This window comes from Scardinius erythrophthalmus (genome assembly GCF_964197995.2).
Source record: "Scardinius erythrophthalmus genome assembly, contig: HAP1_SCAFFOLD_391, whole genome shotgun sequence".
NCBI classification, from domain to species: Eukaryota; Metazoa; Chordata; class Actinopteri; order Cypriniformes; family Leuciscidae; genus Scardinius; species Scardinius erythrophthalmus.
The window spans coordinates 1-21941 of record NW_028296223.1 but is presented as its reverse complement, the minus strand read 5'-3'; the positions used below and the strand labels follow the sequence as shown (position 1 = coordinate 21941).

The following is a 21941-nucleotide window of genomic DNA, read 5'->3' as shown; positions in this document are numbered from 1 at the left end:
TAGTTAGTATACTTTACTTTATTGCCCTTTTTCAGTAAATCTGTCTTGGACTCATAGCTGCATTAGTACACAACATATACATACACACACAAACCAAAAAGAGTTTAAAAAGACGACTACATTACTACATCTTGCTATTTAACATATTAATAGATACAGGAATAAATGATTTTTTGTAACGGTTACTCTTACTCAGTGGGACTCTATACCATCTCCCTGATGGCAGAAGCTGACACATTGGAAATAAAAGATGGCTTGAATCACTCACTATTGTCTGTGCATTTTTAATAACCATCGATTCGTAAATTGATTGAAGTGATGAGTACTCTCTTACACCCATAACTTTCATTGCAGTTTTCACCAGACGTGCAAGCTGTGATTTTAATTGGACCGAAAGATTGCCAAGTTTGCATCCAATAATTTAAAAGACTACCTAAAACGGCATAATAAAATAATTGCATAATTCTCTGATTTACACCAAACAGCCTAAGTCTTCTTAAAAAATACAATCGTTGCCAGAATTTTGAACAAAGATAATCAATGTGGGCTTTCCAAGTAAATGAACGATCAATGACCACACCAAGATACTTATATCCACCTGCTCAATGATATTATCATAGATGATAACTGGGTTCAACTGCAGTGAATTATAAACAGTAGATAGTGTCATTCTTGTTTTATGAAAGCATTTTACAAAAGAAAACATTGTGTAATGCTCCTGTTGTTTGTGTTTGTTTATTTTATGAGTGGCAAAGTGTATCACTAAGTGTATGGGTGAAACCTTTTCTGGTGTTCTGGAAGAATGAGTTGATCTGAGATATGAATGAAGTTTCAGTGCATTTTGAATGTGAAATGGACTGCTGTCAAGCTGAAAGTTGGTTAGGAGAACTGAGTGAAGAGTTTTGAAAATGTACCTAAATATTGAGAAATGTGTCCTAGCGATTGTAAAAACCTGTAATTTAATTTAATTTGGCATGGTAAATCCCAGCGTTTTCTCTAGTTTATTTGAGAAGTTGCACATATATTGGTAACAGTACTGTGAGGGTTGTTGGCCTGTTTTCTCACCTGAGACAAACACTGGCCTTTCAGGCCTTCCTGCATTGATATGTAAATTGTGTGTGGGGGGGGGGAAGTGCAACAACTCAATACTCACTAGAGTCTACATACACATGAAAAATACCTATTTTAGAATATCAAGGATAATAATGAGTTATAGTTAAATCATTCAATCATTTATACCACAGTCTTAAATTATATCTTAAATGATATCAGGTTAAAAGACCATGCTATCTTCTCCAAACCAACTTACAGCTTGACAGCAGTTCATTTCACATTCAAAATGCACTAAGTGTATGGGTGAAACCTTTTCTAGTGTTCTGGAAGAATGAGTTGATCTGAGATATGAATGAAGTTTCAGTGCATTTTGAATGTGAAATGAACTGCTGTCAAGCTGTAAGTTGGTTAGGAGAACTGAGTGAAGAGTTTTGAAAATGTACCTAAATATTGAGAAATGTGTCCTAGTGATTGTCAAAACCTGTAATTTAATTTAACTTGGCAGGGTAAATCCCAGCGTTTTCTCTAGTTTATTTGAGAAGTTGCACATATATTGGTAACAGTACTGTGAGGGTTGTTGGCCTGTTTTCTCACCTGAGACAAACACTGGCCTTTCAGGCCTTCCTGCATTGATATGTAAATTGTGTGTGGGGGGAAGTGCAACAACTCAATACACACACTAGAGTCTACATACACATGAAAAATACTTTAGAATATCAAGGATAGTAATGAGTTATAGTTAAATCATTCAATAATTTATACCACAGTCTTAAATGATATCTTAAATGATATCAGGTTGAAAGACCATGATATCTTCTCCAAACCAACTTACAGCTTGACAGCAGTTCATTTCACATTCAAAATGCACTGAAACTTCATTCATGTCTCAGATCAACTCATTCTTCTAGAACACTAGAAAAGGTTTTACCCCAAAAACACACGTTAAATAAAAAAAACACAAATAACAGGTAGCATTATAACATATTTCTGCTGTTTTCTGTTGTTCAGAATTCACAACATTTTATGTCACTTGTTCATTGTTTACAGTACAGTACACATTTCCCCCCAAGTTTCCCCGTTTTATAGATGGTAATGAAACTGAAAGATTAATACCTGTATGTGTTCAGCTACATCTAATTGTTTTGATTGTATTTATTTTTTTAGATTCTGAATATATTTTAATACGGTATTACTGTAGAAGTGTTACAAATGTCTGTGTCATTCAATGTTGTATTAATGCATTCAGTGACTACATCTTCCAAACTACATATTTCACTTAGACACAACCACTGCCAAAACTCAGGGCCCATTTTTATACACTCTTTTATATGCTCAAAACTGTTAAACATAATTGAAAGATCTTATAAACATTGAGATCTTTCAATTTAAATGAATTAATTTCTCACTTAAACACAAAGACAAACAGAACTTGATTTACTATACAGGCTTATTTGCACATGCTTACATATTTTTCCAAGACTGTGTTATTTAATTTAAAAACCTAAGCTAGACTGAAATGTGCAACATTTCTACCGTATACTACATTGATATATATACTGAATATTCATTTTTGAAAAAAATCTGAAAAATGAAGATGTAACTAAACACATACACAAGTCTTAGTCTTTCATTTTCATCACCATCTATACAAAAGGAAATAATTTTGTACATTAATGTAAACATGATCCATGTAACATAAACTGCATTGAATTCTGAACAGCAGAAAATAGTGCATATTGCTGCCTGTTGTTTGTGTGTGTTTTGTTTTGTATATTTAATTTATGTTTGTTGGCTGAAACCTTCACTAGAGTTCTGAAAGAATGACTTAATTTGAGACATGAATGATGTGTTCTGGTAGTTTTAATGCGTTTTAAATGTGAAATTAACTGCAGTGAAGCTGAAAGTTGGTTAAGACAATGGGAGTGAAGAGCTTTGAAAGAAGTGATAAGTATTGAGAAATACATACATTCTAATTTAATTTGATTAGAATATAACATTCTAATCTTGTCGGATAACAGATTATGATCGGGTTACAAGCATCCCCTGTCAGTCAGGGAAAAATGTAATGATGCCCAGTATCAAGTGTAATTTAAGTCCAAAGGTAAACAATGTTTTTATTTTATTTTTATTACTGCCAATGTCTGAGAGACCACAACCCATAAGATTGGTCTTTCATTACAGAAAAGAGGGTCTGCACTTTGCTGCTAAAGTGAAAAATGTGTACTGTAATTGCTGCTAATATACAGTATCAAATTATGTTATATCATTTTATAATTGTATTAAAATGTATACCGTTTTAAAAAGAACTGCAACATGTTCAAAATTGAAACCAAAGGAATAAATATAAGCATTCCCCTGACTTACTGCTGCGGTCGCATTATATTTATCTAGAGTCTAGATCATGTACAGTTTAACTTATGTGGTGACCTGCAATTGTTACCTTAAAGCAATATTTCTGCTCTATTCACCCCCGGCCAAAAACGATCACCTCAGTTTTGTCTTCATTTAAAGACAAAAAGTTTTGAGCAAGCCAAGATTTAACCTCATCTAAGCATAATGAAAGAGAAATTAATGAGAATTTAACAGTTAAAAAGATAATGCAAGTAATTTTCAAACTAAAGTAATACACTACACAACTGCGTGCAAAATGTAAAATACTGTTAAATACAACTATAACATTGTTTACAAACAAACCCTATAAACACTAAAAGGGCTGTATTATGCAAGCCAGGCCAGTAGTTCACTTTGTAAAAAAAAAAAGGCAAACACATAATACTCATGACCATGTGAACACCTGATGATAAGTACACATGTGAACATGTTATATACTTGTGCATGACCAGCCTGATCTCATGAACATGCATCTCTATAGCACGCATTGTTTATCGTGCAATGTTTTATGCGAAAATTAGTTTTTTACATGCATATGATACACACTTTATTGCGTGTACACACACCCTACAACACTAATCCTAACCAAACATATAATACATATTACATATTACACACCACTACTAAACCTACCCTAAACCCACCCATGCGCATCACATACACGTAAAAACTCATTTCCGCGTATAAATTGCACAATAAACACAATGGGCCCTATTTTAACGATCTGAAACGCAAGTGTCAAAGCGCAAAGCGCAAGTAACTTTGTGGGCGGATCTCGTCGCTGTTGCTATTTTCCCGGCGGGATAAATGACTCTTGCGCCCGGCGCAAATCTAAAAGGGGTTGGTCTGAAGTAGCTTCATTATTCATAGGTGTGGTTTGGGCGTAACGTGAAATAAACCAATCAGAGCGTCATCTCACATTCCCTTTAAGAGCAGGCACGCTTGTTTTAGGCGCACGCGAGGAGCGGTTCACAGCCGAGGAGACCGACGTTCTTGTCAGGGACGTTGGGGATGGAGAAACACACCCAAATTAACTTTGGTTAAACATTAAACAGGCGTATGATAATTTGGGTAAATGTGTGAGCTAGATGTATGCTTTTATAATAAACTATCTATCTATCTATCTATTGTAATAATGTATGATTTGCAAAAATGAGAACTGCTGCTTCTGTGTAGATGAGAGAATAAAAGTGTATGTTGTGCACACGCTACATTGATTATGGCCAAGTATGCGCCCTTAAAATAGCATATGAATAACATGCTCAACGCGCCACTGACTTTGAACTGTTTTTTTTTCGGTCAGTGGCGCAATTGTTTTCTAAACCTGTAAAATAGCATGAGGGAACGTTTGTGCCGCAACACGCCTCCTCTTTGCGCTGAACCGCCCCGGGGAGCGCAAGTGTATTTCTTAGTTAACCGACGTGCGTCTGTGCAGGGAAAAGTCTGCTTTGCGCGGGTGCAAAATAGGAATGATACATGCGTCGCTGTACAAAGTAAATTGCGCTGGGTGCGAGATAGGGCCCAATGTGTGCTATAGAGAAGCATTTAGTGTGACCGGGTTGGAATGACATACCAATTTCACAAATTCCCGTTTATGTTGTTTACATGCAGATGGTAAAGGCATCATTTTCAAAACCTTGCACTTTAAAACTCGTTTTCAAAAGCTTGCATTGTCAGGCCCACAAAATGGCATTTTCGTTGAAATGAACGGCCAAAACGTTTTCAGTTTTCAGTTGAAAATGATGTCGTGTAAACAGACCCTAAAGCATTTATTATTTATTGCACTTTAGTTTTGTTAATTGTTCATTTAAGTTGGCCTATTTATTATATATACAGTTATATATGAAGAGTTTCGTTGCAAAACGAGATATATCCATTTTGAGAAATGTTGGTTATTTGACAGATATCAACAGTCAAGTTCATTCACAATTTTTTGTACATTAAACTATTACCTGAGCTCAGTGAAGGCCAGGGACACAATATTCTTCAAATCCAGGATATTTTTTATTTAATTTTATGTCCATAAATAGTTCATAAATAAGTCAAAAACCATGCCAAAATGCAACATATTTAACTTAACATTGTCAATCATCTTAAATTGGTTAAAAAAACAATATATCATAAATATATGGAATAGTATATACAAAGATTGATTAATAATAATAAGATTCTGAGTTAGTTTTGGCCAGAACATACACAACATAACAACATATATATATATATTTTTTTTTTGCAAAATGCTATATATCCACCTTAGGCTATATTCTACTATTGTAATACCATTAAGAAAAGCTAGTGAATCAATGTTTTGTTTGTGTGTGTGTGTGTGTGTGTATGTGTGTGACGTAGCCTACTTGACTGACAGCTCGCCTACAGTATAAACAATTAAATGGTAAACGTTTTTTAGTTAGCCTATTGAATCCTCTTTTTAAAAATATATGTTTTTTGTTTTGATATTATCGTTAAATCACTGAGCAAACTCGGAGCACTTCACCGGCGGTTACTCTCTCCTCGCGTGACATCCTGAGCTCGCGCAGCATCCTGAACGTTCTATAGCCTAACCGTTATATCGCACTTTGTAAAGAAACTGGGCTGGCGGATATTGCGTTTTGTGAAAAAATGAATTTTGTAGTAGGCTTAAAATGTACATTTTTAAATCGTATTAATGGCAGCAATTCACACATAGATTAAGGTACATCTGAACAGTGATTTCCAATAATAAAATCCAAATGTCAAAAAATGGCGTTTATCGCGTTTTGCAACCAAACTCTTCATATACAGTTTTATTCTGGTTTACTGTGTTCACAGAAGCACTGCGGGTGCTTGATGTGACGGTGTGTGAATCCTCATGTTCTGTTGTTTATGCTGCTATTTGCACATGTAAGTCTACATGTTTGAGGTATTTGAATCGGTCACAGACTATTATCTATTCTAATTCCATTTAATTCTAATCTAACCTTCAAATCATGTCAGTTAACTGATCTGACTTTGTAACAAGCACCAGCTGTCAGTCAGAAAACAAAATGTTAAATGAACATCCCTACTTCATATATTTCAACTGAACCAACTAAAAATGTTCAGTGCAGCAAGTCTACATAACATTTTGAGATTGACCTCCAAAATTTTTACAGTGTGTTTGTGATGGCAAGAAATGTACAAAGCAGACAAACACGTATCGTTCTTTACCATCCAACTGGGGACGCGAAGTTCATTTTTATTAATAAAATCATTATTCACTGTTTAAAGTATGCTTTACACTATACTAAAATAAGTCACCTGAAATTGTTACCTTAAAGAGCTATTTCTGTTTGATTAATCCCATAAACCCTAAAGGGACTGCATAACCAAGCATAGAAAGTATCTATGAAGAGAGAAAATAAGCTTTAAATAAGAGAAATAATATTATGAATGATAAAAGGCATAATATATAATATACTATATATATATATATATATATATATATATAGTTACATAATGAAGACAGACTTCACTGCCAGTTCACTTCACTGTTCACACACACACACACACACACACAGCTCCATTGCAGGCTATTGTGAGTCCCCACTTGTATAGGTAGAGATCGTTCAGAACGTCCCCACTTGGTCAGTGTAGAGTGATATCGGTCTGTTAGTAATATAGACATGTATGTGTGTGTGTGTGCAATGGCACATAACAATGGCAAGTAAATTGTTAGGGACTGCATAACCAAGCTTAGAAAGTATCTCTGAAGAGAGAGCGTTAAATAAGAAAAATAATATTATGAATGATAAGAGGATATTCTCGCCTCTGATTTTGAACTGTTGCTGCCGGTGTCATGATTTTGGGTTTGTTCTTGTCATGTTTTTGTGTCATGTCATGTTTCCATGTCTGTCATGGGATTCCCTGTTTTTCATGTGATCCTGCCATGTGTCTTGTCATTGGTTAATTGTGTGATCACTGTTCACAGGTGTCCCTTGCCTTGTCATTAGTCTTTGTATTTAGCCCTCATGTTTTCCATGTGTCTTTGTAAAGTATTGTTTCCTGTAGACCACTGTTTGTAAGTCTTTGTTCATGTTCTGGTTTTTTATTTTTTATTTTTTCATGCCACACCATGTTTTAGTTTTATCTTTGCTTTTGTTTGTAATAAACTGGACTTGGGTTCTCATTTACACTTGCCTTCAGTGGATCCTTATTACAGCCGGGCCGTCTGTATTTTTTACCCAGTTGTAGATTTAAATGGTCTTTCCTCAAGCAATTAAGTTTTTGATAACTGATAATGTTCGTCATTCTTTAAAAAAAAAAAAAAATTATTGTATATGTTTAACTATGCATATTGTGATCTCTGATGCCTGTGTGAACATATATTATATATATGTTATTATGTGTTATTATATGTATATGAACATAAAGACATACAAAATAAAGACAGACTTAACTGTTCACACACACACACACACACACACACACACAGCTCCATTGCAGGCTATTGTGAGTCCCCACTTGTATAGGTAGAGATCGTTCAGAAAGTCCCCACTTGTATAGGTAGACATCGTTCAGAGTTGAGATTCCATCTTGGCATGTTTAAAAATTTTTTTTTTGCATATTTGAAGTTATATTATAAAAAAAGACCTTACAAGAAAATTGTGTATTTCATTATTGTTTCTTCAAAATGACCAGATGCAGCAAGTCAACTTAAAAGTTTTGAATTTGATCTTCAAGAAAGGTCCACTGTTGGATGGTAACGAGCGACATACAGTATGTTTGGTTGTATTTAAATTGAGCAATATTTCAAACACTGACTATCTCTGTACATCAACATCCTAGAAACAAAGGAAACAAAAAAAAGGACATGTCTACTGAATTTATTACAGTAGAAATTATGTTTTAATTAATGTGCAGCCAATACTATCAGTTGCAATATCTTAATAATATAATAATAATTACATTATAATTATAACATTGAGTTGCAGATCCCCTCTTGGCAAAAAAATAAATAAAAAAATGCATATTTGAAGTTATGTTATGAAAAATATAATATATATGGTAAACCTTTATAATAACTGCATCCTATTAATCATTAGTTAAGCATTAGTAAACAGTTAAATCATAATTCATAAAGCAGACATTAATAAGCATTTTATACATACAGCTTTAAATGCTGTATTACTGATTTAGAAGCATATCTATAATGTGTTTAATAATTGTATTTTCATACTTTATTAATTATCAATTTATCATTTCTAAATGAAGTATAGCATTATTTACAAACCAGTTATTTAGGTGTTGTCAGTGATTCATAAGATCACTTAGAAAGTGTAAGTAAATGTTGTAGATTCAGGTAGTTATAAAGCATTTAGTAGTGGTCAGTTAACTATTTTGTGAGCTCATCTGAAGTGAGGACTAGTTGTGCTTTGTAAATCATTTATAAAGGAGATTTAAAGACTCAGTTTTCTTCTAAACAGAAAAAGGTAACAAACACACACACAGTGATACAGAACATAGAAATATTAACAGCCTTTAAATCTCCTTTATAAATGTTTTACAAGGCATAACTAGTCCTCACTTTAGATGAGCTCACAAAAATAGTGAACTGACCACTACGAAATACTTTATAACTACCTGCATTACAGTAGAAATACATGTTAATAAAGCATTTAACACACTGAGTAACTATTACTATATGTCTGAATAATAAATATCTATGAATGTACATTTAAATTGTTTAATCATTTACTCACACTTTCTAAGTGATCTTATGAACCACTGACAACTCCTAAATAACTGCTTTGTAAATGATACTATACTTTATTTAGAAATGATAAATTGATCATTAATAAAGTATGAAAATACAATTATCAAACACATTATAGATATGCTTTTAAAACAAGAATAAAGCATTTATATCTGTATTTATATACTGCTTATTAATGTCTATTCATTTATAAAACTTTAGAAAATGATTAACTGTTTACTAATTCTTAACTAATGATTAATAGCGTGGAGTTATTATAAAGTGTTACTGAAAGCTCCAGTTAAACAGCAGCTCTACAGTCTCAGAGCCTCTAGGACAGCAGCCATTCAAACAATAGAGAAGTGTGAACGACGTGTGTTAATGGGCCACTGCAGTTCCTGCTCCAGCCTACAGGAGCGCTGCTGAGTATGGACTTAAACACACACACACATGTAGGTCCCCACTTGGTCAAAAATGAAAAAAATTCACCAGAGCGTGTTTTAGCTGATTTTAACATGTTTTAAAGCATGACCAACAGGGGACTTGAAAAAAGTCCCCACTTGGCTCGACGGTCCCCTGTTGGTGAGTGTGTAACGACACCAAGGTCCCCACTTAGATAGGTAGACAAGTACACACACACACACACACACACACACACACACACACACACACACACGGCACATCTGCACTTCAATTTGTCTCAACATGAGGACAGGAGAGCTGCCAGTCAATAATATTAATATTGAGTCTAAAATGTAACTTTTGTATATTGAACTGTTTGAAATCGTGATGATATTCTGCGTAACTGTATAATTTAGAACAAAACTCATACAAGACCTGTTTATTTATTTACTCTGCAGCGTTAATGCCGACCTGTGCTGTGTGTGTGTTTCCCGCAGGCCTCGTCGCGGTGCGCGTCAGACGCTAACATGCTCGGGGAGATGATGTTCGGCTCGGTGGCCATGAGCTACAAAGGCTCGACGCTGAAGATCCACCAGATCAGGTGAGCCCGAGGCGAGCGCTCACGGGGGTCACCACCAGTGTTGGGGGAGTTACTCTTAAAACTCATGCATTACTCCCAAAAAAAGAAACTAATTGTGTTACTTTTTATGAAAAGTACTGCGTTACATTACTTTTGCGTTACTTTCTCTCACCTGGGCTGGGCTTATTAACACTCTCATTTCTGAATCTAATCTAAACTCAGTTTTGCTCATTAGTACGGTTGAATTAGATCATCGAAGGTCAGCAGCAAAGACATCGGTTAATAAAGTGAGATTAAATACATAAAGTATATTTGTGTCATTTAATATAGTTAATTATAAACAGGGAACTACACTAACCTTTTCCACTGGTGGCACTTGCGCTACTAACTTTTTCAGTTACTGGCGCAAAACATGATTTGGTCGCACAAATTGTTTATAGTAGCCTAAACCGCTCTGGATAATAATGAACAATAATGAAACTGTATTGCATACAGATGTGTTTTTTATTTTACTTGCCATCTTTTAAACCACATGCCTTCATGTTTTTGTTTTCTTTAACATTGGTTGGGATAGATTTACTGCAATAGAAAATACAGTACAAAATAAAGTGCAAAATGGATTTCAACATGCTATGGTTGGCCCAGATGGGCAGACTCCTGAACTCTTAAGTAGTGATGCACTGATGTCAAAATTGTGGCCGATACCGATAATAACTGATATTAATATTGCTGTTATGGCCGATATCGATATCACTGTATAGAAAACAAATTTACTGATAATCAAATAAAGAGAAATTTTCCAAAACACTTTTTTTTTTTTTTTTTTTACTTTAGAAATGACTTATGTTGGGCACCTTTACCTGTGTGCAAAATATGTCACACATAGGACACACATGCATTATATTGCATTGCATATAATGTGTGCTGGTCTAAAATTAAGAAACCCCTAGAAAACAGTAAAAAAAAAAACAAAATAAAAAAAAAACAGGTGTACAATAAAGATAGGCTACTTAATTTATTTTTCCAATAACCAAGAATGACACTAAATAGCACAGGGAAAATGGCTTCTATTTGTGACGTGCTGTTGCATTTGAACATTTTAAACAGGACAGGCATTAGCTGCATAAATGTTAGCCAATACAAACATATTTATAGAAAACAGTTGACAATGAATAGACAGGAGTCCAATAATAGCATAACGAATCACTTATTCTAAAAATAATATCAAGTAGGCTAAGTTTGACGAATCCGACATATAACGAGGGCTGTGTTGTAAAACGTCCGTCATTTAACGAATTTTAAAAACACGGATGGATAATACAATATGCTTTCCGACATTTTGACAGAAAAAAACCCAAGCAAGAACAAAATTTAAACTATAGCCCGTCAATTTTCATTTTACAATTATCTTCTCTCTGTGTGTGCGCGCGCGCGTCCGTATTAGTGAGAGAGAGAGAGCTCGCGAGTCGCGCAGATACAATGGTACGTTTTAATCTAAGTAACGGTCGCGGGGCTGAAGCCAACTTGATGTGTTGAATGCTCAGAGCACGTTATAAAACGTATTCTTAAAATACACATTTCTGTTTTAATAAATGTTCATAGTAAATCATAGCACATTGCCTAAAACATAGGTACAAAAATAATCAGTGATACATTTGCGACCCATTAAAAATTTTGGTCGCAATGGCATTTCAAAAGGTCGCATATGCAACCATTTTGGTCGCAGTGTAGTTCCCTGCTAAAAGTTTTGCGTAAAATTCTGTGATTGCATTTTACTGTTTTATTAATTTTGGGGAACACTGAATGTTTTCGTGCAAGTGAGACGAGTGCATAAAAAACAACTAAAATAATCATCATGTTTACACACAACACCTCCTTTCTCACAACATGAGGACAGGAGAGCTGTGAGTCAATAACTGGGGCAAAGTATCTAGCGTTACTTATCTGAAAAAGTAACATAGATATTAAAGTAACAGATATTGAGATATTAAAAAGTAACGCGTGACTTTACTAGTTACTTGAAAAAGTAATCTGATTACGTAACTCCAGTTACTTGTAATGAGTTACACACAACACTGGTCATGATGAACTGTCTGTGCTGATCAGGTGTGTGTGTGTGTGTGTGTGTGTGTGTGTGTGTGTGTGTGTGTGTGTGTGTGTGTGTGTGTGTGTGTGTGTGTGTTTCCAGATCTCCTCCACAGCTGATGCTCAGTAAAGTGTTTACAGCCAGAACGGGCGGCAGTGCCTACGGGAGCCTGAACACGTAAGCTCTCGCTCACCGCTAGATTAGCTGGATCCGGTGCCTCATTGCTGGTTTATTTAACATGTTTAGTTATCGGAGGTTTGCATAGTATTCTGAATCTGCATTTCACTCTTCTTATTCATTTTGAGTTTTTTTTTTTTTGTGCAAATGAGATGAGTAAATACATGCTCACGTTTAATCTAGAACTACAATAACCATCATGTTTACACACACACACACACACACACAAACACACACACAAGGCACATCTGCACTTCAATTTGTCTCAACATGAGGACAGGAGAGCTGTCAGTCAATAACTGGGAAAACAAAGTAACTTTGCGTTACTTATTTGAAAAAGTAAATTTTACAAGTAATACGTTACTTTACTAGTTACTTGAAAAAGTAATCTGATTACATAACTCCAGTTACTTGTTTCACCAACACTGCTGTCGATTGCGTTCCAGACTTCAGGACAGTCTGGAGTTCATCGGCCAGGACTCCGGCGCGCTCCGGCCCGAGCACAACAGCGGCTTTCTGGGAAGCATAGGTAACTCAATCAGCTCAGAGTTACTCCAGCCACATTCTTGTTACCGAAGTGAATCCTGAGCTGCGTTTATAGTTCCAGCTGTCCATTTGAAGACATTCTGTGCTGTTTTATTCTCACTTTCATTGTGTAATTCTTCATGACGTTTTGATCTCAGTGTTTTCCCATGTTACATGTAAATGCTTTCTTATGTGTCTATCTTCTATTGTGCGTAACATTTCATATGAAATCGTCACAAAGCTGCTCTAAACACGTGATTATGTGTTTGTTCTGAAGACTCACGGTGCCTCTTGAAGAACATGTCCAGGTCACAACGGTTTAACCCAAACTTTGTGTTTCATGCGCGATTTGGCACTTGCAAAGCTTTTTATTTCTTTAAAGAAATGAAGTCACTGAGAAAAGCCTCATTTGACAGCTGATTCACACAGATACGGTGCTGTGACCTCTCGAGTGACCATTGCCGCTAGTTCATCATAGCTTTATCACTGAAATCTCAGAAACACCGCTTGTGTCCGCTCGTTAGCTTGTGTCCCTGTCATTCATAATCCAGCCGAACGTACGGATGCAAAAGAAAAAGTGATTAATTGTCATGAAAATAAAGTACAACACAACAGATCCTACTGGACTTAAATATAGCCTTGATTTGAAGTGTGATAAAGTGCATTTAGAGTGACCCCTGACCTGAACGTGTTTTTGTGAGCGTCGCCCGACCATCACACACACACTGCCGTTCAAAGTTCTGGATCGGTAAGATCTTTAATGTTTTTAAAAGAAGTCTCTTCTGCTCACCAAGGCGGCATTTATTTGATTAAAAATACAGAAAGAAAACAGTAATATTGTTAAATATTATTCCAATGTTGAACAGCTGTTTATTATCAATGTTTTTTTCAGGATTCTTTAATGAATAGAAAGTTCAAAAGAACAGCATTTATTTCAAATAGAAAGCTTTTGTAACATTATGAATGTCTTTACTGACACTTTTGATCAAATTAATGCATCATTGCTGAATGAAAGTATTAATATTATTTTCTTATTTTATTATTATTTCTTTTAGTTTCTTTCCAATTTTTTTTTTAAATTTTCTTACTGACCCCAAACTTTTGAACGGTTTAATGTTGCAAAAGCTTTTTATTTCAGATAAATGCTGTTCTTTTGAACTTTCTATTCATCAAAGAATCCTGAAAAAAAATGTTTTCAACACTGATAATAATCATAAATGTTTCTTGAGCATCAAATCATCATATTAGAGTGATTTCTGAAGGATCATGTGACACTGAAGACTGGAGTAATGATGCTGAACATTCAGCTTTGATCACAGGAATAAATTACACTTTACTATACATTCACATAGAAAACATTTATTTGACATTGTCATAATATTTAACAATATTACTGTTTTTTTAATCAAATAAAAGCAGAAGAGACTTCTTTAAAGTTTTAAAAGATCTCAGCGATCCCTAGCTTTGAACGGCAGTGTGTGTTTGAGTTGAGTTTAGCGTTTGTGTGTAACACTCTCAGAATGGACGGCACTGTTCACCAGATAAACGAGTCCCACAGACTCACTCACACACACTGTGTGTTTGTTCTGTGGTGTTAATCTGTCTGTGTGCGTCAGCTTCACACACACTCGCGCTCAAAGCTTCGGAGCCGTTCGAGATGTGATGCTTTTCTCCAGCTCACCAACACTGCATTTATCTGATAAAATAGAAAACTTAAAAAAATGTTTAAATTGTAACAGTATTTGATGAGATAAATGCAGCGTTGGTGAGCAGAAGAGACTCTTTCCGAGGCGCCACACAGCGTTGGTGTTGAGGTGTGTGTGCGTCCTGTACTTGACTAACCGTCTGATGTGTGTGTTCTTCCTCCTGTTCTCCTGGCCGTGTGCGCGTCACAGGTTTCTCTCAGCTCTGCAGCCCGCGCCGGGCGCTCTCAGAGCAAGGCCCTCTCCGCCTCATCAAGAGCGCCTCTTTCTTTTCAGGTTGGCGTGTGTGTGTGTACGAGTGTGTGTGTGCATGTGCATGTGCATCCAGTGCTTTGCTTGTGACAACATCACGTGTAACTGGTATAGATCTGAGCGGGTGTGAACTCTAGCTTTGACGAGCCCGTCCCACATAAGCCACCGGTGTCCCTCTCCTGCCTGCGCTGTAAGCATGTGTGTGTGTGTGTGTGTGTGTGTGTAGAGCACAGTGGTGATGAGATGCCTGGATGTATGGATGGTGGAGGGTACGGATGATCAAACTCTTTAAGAGTCTCTTGCGTAACTGTTTGTCTCCTCCTCTCAGGGCACAGTAACCCGATGGACATGCCGGGCCGAGGACCGTACGATGAGCGGGACAGTGGCATCGCTCGCTCAGGTGAGATGCAGAACACACACACACACACTTCAGCTTCGACACGCAGATGTTGAAGATGCAGAACACACACACACTTCAGCTTGGACACACAGATGTTGAAGATGCAGAACACACACACACACTTCAGCTTGGACACACAGATGTTGAAGATGCAGAACACACACACACTTCAGCTTGGACACACAGATGTTGAAGCTGCAGAACACACACACACACTTCAGCTTGGACACACAGATGTTGAAGATGCAGAACACACACACACTTCAGCTTGGACACACAGATGTTGAAGATGCAGAACACACACACACTTCAGCTTGGACACACAGATGTTGAAGATGCAGAACACACACACACACACACACACACACACACACACACACACACACACACTTCAGCTTGGACACACAGATGTTGAAGCTGCAGAACACACACACACACTTCAGCTTGGACACACAGATGTTGAAGCTGCAGAACACACACACACTTCAGCTTGGACACACAGATGTTGAAGATGCAGAACACACACACACTTCAGCTTGGACACACAGATGTTGAAGATGCAGAACACACACACACTTCAGCTTGGACACACAGATGTTGAAGATGCAGAACACACACACACACACACACACACACACACACACACACACACACACACACACACACACACACTTCAGCTTGGACACACAGATGTTGAAGCTGCAGAACACACACACACACTTCAGCTTGGACACACAGATGTTGAAGCTGCAGAACACACACACACACACTTCAGCTTGGACACACAGATGTTGAAGCTGCAGAACACACACACACTTCAGCTTCGACACACAGATGTTGAAGTGTCTGATGGGACACACAATTACTGCATGCAGTTGTTTAGTTTTATTTCTAGGCTGTAATTAAGAAAATGTCATATTTGCCGTGAAATCCATTTTGCTGTTTCAGTAAATTCCATTTTATCTTTCATTTACATTCTTTTAAAATTGCATTTTAATGATTGAATTAAATTTTAATATGATCTGTGATTGAAAGCAAACAAAGTGCTGCACACAAATAGAGAATTACTTGTTAAATTGATACATTAATGAAAAATGTGATATTCCTTAAATAATGTTTTAATAAATGTGATTGTTGCTGCTCTGGAGATGGAGTTCATGTGCTCATCATGAGATGAACTAGTGTTTTCTGAGTCAGTGTTGGCTGCAAAAATGAAGTTGACGTTGCTGACTCGTCATCTCTGCAGTTTAGTGAATGTGTGCGCTCCTATAGAGTAAAATTCCCCTTTCATTTGGATTATGTAATCAGTGTATTTGTTTTCGATTTTAATTAAATGTCTAATTAAAAAGTAGACATTTCAAGCTACTATAGGCATATTTCTCATGTCTGTGAGGCAAGTATCCTATACACCGAGTTTTGGTTAATTTGTGATGCGCTCCAGTCCTTCCTGCAGTTGAAGACAGAGGAAGTTTTGAATCTCTTGAAGCTCCACCCTCTGTGCCGGGAGCAGCAGCTCATTTGCATTTAAAGGGACAGACACACAGACAAGCTCTTGAAGCTCCGCCCTCTGTGCCAGGAGCAGCAGCTCATTTGCATTTAAAGGGACAGACACACAGACAAGCTCTTGAAGCTCCGCCCTCTGTGCCAGGAGCAGCAGCTCATTTGCATTTAAAGGGTCAGACACACAGACAAGCTCTTGAAGCTCCGCCCTCTGTGCCAGGAGCAGCAGCTCATTTGCATTTAAAGGGTCAGACACACAGACAAGCTCTTGAAGCTCCGCCCTCTGTGCCAGGAGCAGCAGCTCATTTGCATTTAAAGGGACAGACACACACACAAGCTATTGAAGCTCCGCCCTCTGTGCCAGGAGCAGCAGCTCATTTGCATTTAAAGGGACAGACACACACACAAGCTATTGAAGCTCCGCCCTCTGTGCCAGGAGCAGCAGCTCATTTGCATTTAAAGGGACAGACACACAGACAAGCTCTTGAAGCTCCGCCCTCTGTGCCAGGAGCAGCAGCTCATTTGCATTTAAAGGGACAGACACACAGACAAGCTCTTGAAGCTCCGCCCCCTGTGCCGGGAGCAGCAGCTCATTTGCATTTAAAGGGACACAGACAAAAACGGTGTGTTTTTGCTCACCCTCAAAAAGTGACAAATTTTAACATGCTATATAAAAATATCTGTGGGGTATTTTGAGCTAAAACTTCACACACTCTGGGGACATCAGAGACTTATTTTACATCTTGTGAAAAGGGGCATTGTACCACCCCTTTAACAAATGAATGAGGAGAGTAGAGAATGACGTCCCGGGTCCATAAAGACCCGAGGTTTGCATTTAAGGGTTAAATGTACAGCCCTACTTTTGATTCATTCATTCAAAATTTGCCAAATTCTGTGTTATACTGTAAAGTCTATCTTTATGATGGTTTTCTATGTCGCTTGAATCATAGGGCCTTGAAAGTAATTTGTGATAGGAAATATCAGAGGATAGTAAAGTGAGATTCACTCTCAAATCTCTGGACGTTTCCTTATTAGAGACTTTTGAATGCTACTGAAGTCATTGTGAAAGGGAAGTTGCTCTCGTCTCTTCTCCTCTATTGTGTTGTCTATCCGAGTGAAACGCTTCTGGAACAAGAACACATGTGGGCGGAGCTTGATTGTGTCTGTGGGGAATTGATTGGATTGTTTTGGTTTGCTATTGGCTGATCTCATGTGAGTGACAGGTTATAGCCCCGCCCTCGTCATCAGAGAAGAGAAGAGATGCTGCAAGAGGAACTTATTCTCATTCAACAGTATGAACACAATAATGTGCACCGATAAATCTGCCCCAGAAATCTCTCGAAAATCTCGATATGAACATGTGTTGTGTCCTGAATGAGAGTGCGCTGGTGTCGGGACGTCCTGAAGCTCAGCCTGGGGTCGCGGCACAGGAATATCTGAGACCTGGAAAAGCTTGTGCAATGGAAAGAGCATAGCTGGGATCTCTCGCTCGGCTAATGCTGTGTCACACACTCACTCATGCTTATATTTAGCCCTTCCCCAAACTGCCCGTCAGCGCTAGTAAACGAGGAGGCTAATTCAGGCACACGCGCTTCGTCTCCTCTGAGCTCCTCCAGCGCCTGAACACCTGCTGTTAGAGGAACACCAAATCAGCTTTACTTCAGTGTGTTCTTGAGATTGGGGTTGATACTTCAGTCCAAAGAGTCAATCCCAATCCCAGTGTGTGTGTGTGTGTGTGAGTGTGTTCACTGACTCTCTGCTCCTCTGTTCTCCGCAGCGTCTCTCAGTAGTCTGTTGATCACCCCGTTCCCGTCCCCGGGCTCGTCTCTCGCCAGTAGCTGTGCCAGTAGCTACCAGAGGCGCTGGTTACGCAGCCAGACCACCAGCCTGGAGAACGGCGTCTTCCCTCGATGGTGCGGCTCACACACACACACACACACACACACACAAGAGACACACACACACACACACACACACTTGTGTATCACACACACCGCATTACAGCGAGGGCTGGGCAAGATGAACACAAGTCTTACATCACCATAAGGAGATATAGTAGTTATTTTTGCCTTAAATAAGGTTAAGATACCAAAATATTAGAGACCATGAAATTAAAAGACAAGTAAACAGTAATAAAATGACATAAACAGTGTACAATATTCCTCATTATAATGATTAATGCGCAGAATAAAGGGGCGGGGCCTGGTTGAGTTAGTTAGTTAGTAGTGTGTTAAACTGGCGGTTATGGAAAGGGGCGGGACATTTCCCAAACTCACTCGAATCGCTCGACCAATCACAACACACTGCTCCAGCTGACCAATCAGAGCACAGTGTGCTTTTCAGAAGGAGGGGCTTCATAGAGAGAGGAAGTAAACAGAGCGTTACTGACAGACTGGGAAGAGAGGAGCCGCAACAATGGAGAATATGAGGAGAATAATCAACATTACAGCAGGAAAACCTGCTCTAGTAGAGCCTGAAAACAACTTTGAGAAACAACATAATATTTTCTCTCTAACAAATGCGAAATGAGAAATAACAAAAAGTGCTGGGGACTCATTAGTGTGAGCCGACTCGCACTTGAGGGTTCAGAGTTTGGTTCGGGCACTGTGTAACTGGTTTGCATTGCAGGTCTGTGGAGGAGAGCTTCAACATGTCTGATGAGAACAGCGGGCCGAGTCTGGGCGTCGCCAGGAAGAAGAAGATCGCCATCGGTGTCATCTTTCTGCTCTCGCCCAACGAGGAAGAGAACGCCAAGTTCCAGGACTTCTTCTTCTCTCACTTTCCGCTCTTTGAGAGCCACATGAACAAACTCAAAAGTGCCACCGAGCAGGTTAGACTCCATTCGTCTTTCTTGACCCTGTGCCATCTGTTGAGTCTCTCTTACGCCGCGCCGCTCTGTGTTCGCAGGCTATGATACTGAGCCGCAGGTCAGCGGATGCCAGCCAGAGAGCTTTGGCGTACAGTCGAATGGTGGACGGCCTCAATGAGTTTAGGTGAGTGTGTGTGATGACATGTCTGTGAACGCTGATCACCAGGTGTTTTGGTTATTTGCTTCCAACAAAAGTCCAGCCAAAGGTTTAATGGACACTTTGACCCACTTATCCACTCATGTGACGCGAGATCAGCGCTGATATGGGAGCGCTCTCACTGAATCAATGCAAGTGAAGGTGTTTAATCTTCTACTTCTGGTCCTGTATGAACGACAGCGTGAGCACGATAACCTTTGACACGATTCACACGATGACCTTTGACACGATTCACACGATGACCTTTGACACGATTCACACGATAACTCATCATGTGCATGACGGCAAGAAACATTATACATTTCAAAGACGTAAAAACAAAAATCAGCCTGTCAATCATATTTGAAGGGGCGGGTGAAAGTGAATTTCACTTGCTTGACCGGACGAGTATCCTGATTAAAACGTCAATAACAAAAAATAACTAGGGAATCACCAAAACACGAGAATGATTCTGCATTTATTTAGTGTAAGTGGTGATTGATAGTGAATAATAATGTAATATATAATGTACTGACGGTAACAAGGTTGTGCTGTTGAGGAGAAATTGCAACAAATAAGCGCAGCTCACACATAGTTACCATACTTTAACAGTTAACATTCAACATCACATGACCAAGAGTGCTGAATACCATCACGATTGAAAATGTGACACTGATTTCAAATGTCAGTTCAATAAACAAGAAATTAAATGATTGATGATTCAGCGTTTTGATCGAATTGTTTGAGTCAAAGATTTAATGACTCATTCATAAACAACTGCCTCATTCCTGAACGAATCAGCCGTTTGAACAAATCGTTTAAATGAATGACTCAATGGCTCTCATTAAGACGGTCACCTGCCGCCACCTACTGGTGGTTTAGTTTCATTATAATTCTTTCCGATATTTCTTATTTGTATACAACAGTCTCATAACTAGTTAATGCAGTTAATTTTTCAGTGTAAATTATTTAATTTGATTGATAACAGGCCTGTAGTGTCTTATTATTCTAATTTAATTTATTGATCAAATTAAGAATAAAGTAAAAAAATAAAGTAAAGACACAAAATAAAGAAAGAAGCGATTCTGAACTGCCTGAAACGAGTCGTCAGTAATTCCAGTCTCACTTCCTGCTCGAACCTGCGTAGGTTTCTGACCAATCACAAGAGTCTGGGTTATCTGGCCAATCAGAGCAGAGCAGCTCTCAGAGACTTAGAGACTGAATCCTTTATCAAACCGTTTCAGACACTTGAGGAAAGAGGTGCTGCTACAATGAATATTGTGTTTTGACCTTGAATGCATGTAAACCTATTGTTGCAGACTCCAAAATAAAACGAATAGCCTTTAAAACAGCAGAAATTACACGCTTCTGTTTTAACGATCAATTAATTGATTAACAGTCAACATGGATAAGTGCTAAATTAAATAGATTGCTAAATTCAGACATTTAAATTGAATATGGTAATACTTGTGCACGCCCTGTTTTATCTACATTTTAAAATCTGTGTAGTAACCTGACCATTAATATATTAGTGTACAATAATAATAATGCTTTTAAAGAGGAGCATGGAACACATCCTGAAGTCTCTGGTGGAGGCAGCCGAGCGAGGGCTCGTGTCGCTGTGAAATAAGCTCTGTCCGTGTCAGTGCTTCAGAGCTGACCCACTAATGCACCATCTCAAACTTCCAAGTCATATGCCTGTTGGTGTGTGGCCAGAGCAACCTGACCCCAGTGCCACAGAAACCTTATCTCCCTCACATACTGTCAGGACAGACCAGAATAGTCAATAATGTGCAAGGGAACAGACAAACAAATCTTTCAGATTTCCCACCTCCAGCGGGCTAATTATACTCCCAGAGCTCTGGCGATCTGACGGAAGATCTTAGTGCGTCACTATCTGGTGTTTGTATTGCCAAAGTTCACTGGTCAACAATCAGCTCTTTTTTAAACAAATTTATGTCTAATGGAAATACAAGTCCCCCTGTAGTCAATCATTGTATCCCTTAAAACTCATGTGATCACCAAAATGACATATTTAAACTTTTTTTAAAAAATGTCTTCATGCCTTAAAACATCTTGAATGTAACTCGACACCCTTGCCTCATTTAGTATGCGCGGTTCTATGAATATGCAAATGAGCCCCGCCTCCACTCACTC

General features: G+C 38.1%; 1 protein-coding gene across 2 annotated transcripts in view; it reads left to right on the top strand.

Moving 5' to 3' along the window:
* The window catches only part of LOC308686537 (folliculin-interacting protein 1-like), a gene marked incomplete at its 3' end in the record, with an annotated part of 40215 nt that extends 20439 nt beyond the window's left edge, over positions 1–19776 (top strand). The window contains exons 4-11 of one of the 2 annotated variants that reach the window (XM_081394975.1): positions 10054–10157; positions 12325–12399; positions 12846–12928; positions 14820–14903; positions 15208–15279; positions 18557–18692; positions 19408–19609; positions 19687–19776. In XM_081394975.1, the coding sequence (XP_081251101.1) occupies positions 10054–10157; positions 12325–12399; positions 12846–12928; positions 14820–14903; positions 15208–15279; positions 18557–18692; positions 19408–19609; positions 19687–19776 (846 nt within the window). The remainder of the gene's footprint in view (positions 1–10053; positions 10158–12324; positions 12400–12845; positions 12929–14819; positions 14904–15207; positions 15280–18556; positions 18693–19407; positions 19610–19686) is intronic. The other variant, XM_081394976.1, reaches the window with a different exon arrangement.
* Positions 19777–21941: the final 2165 nt, after the last annotated feature.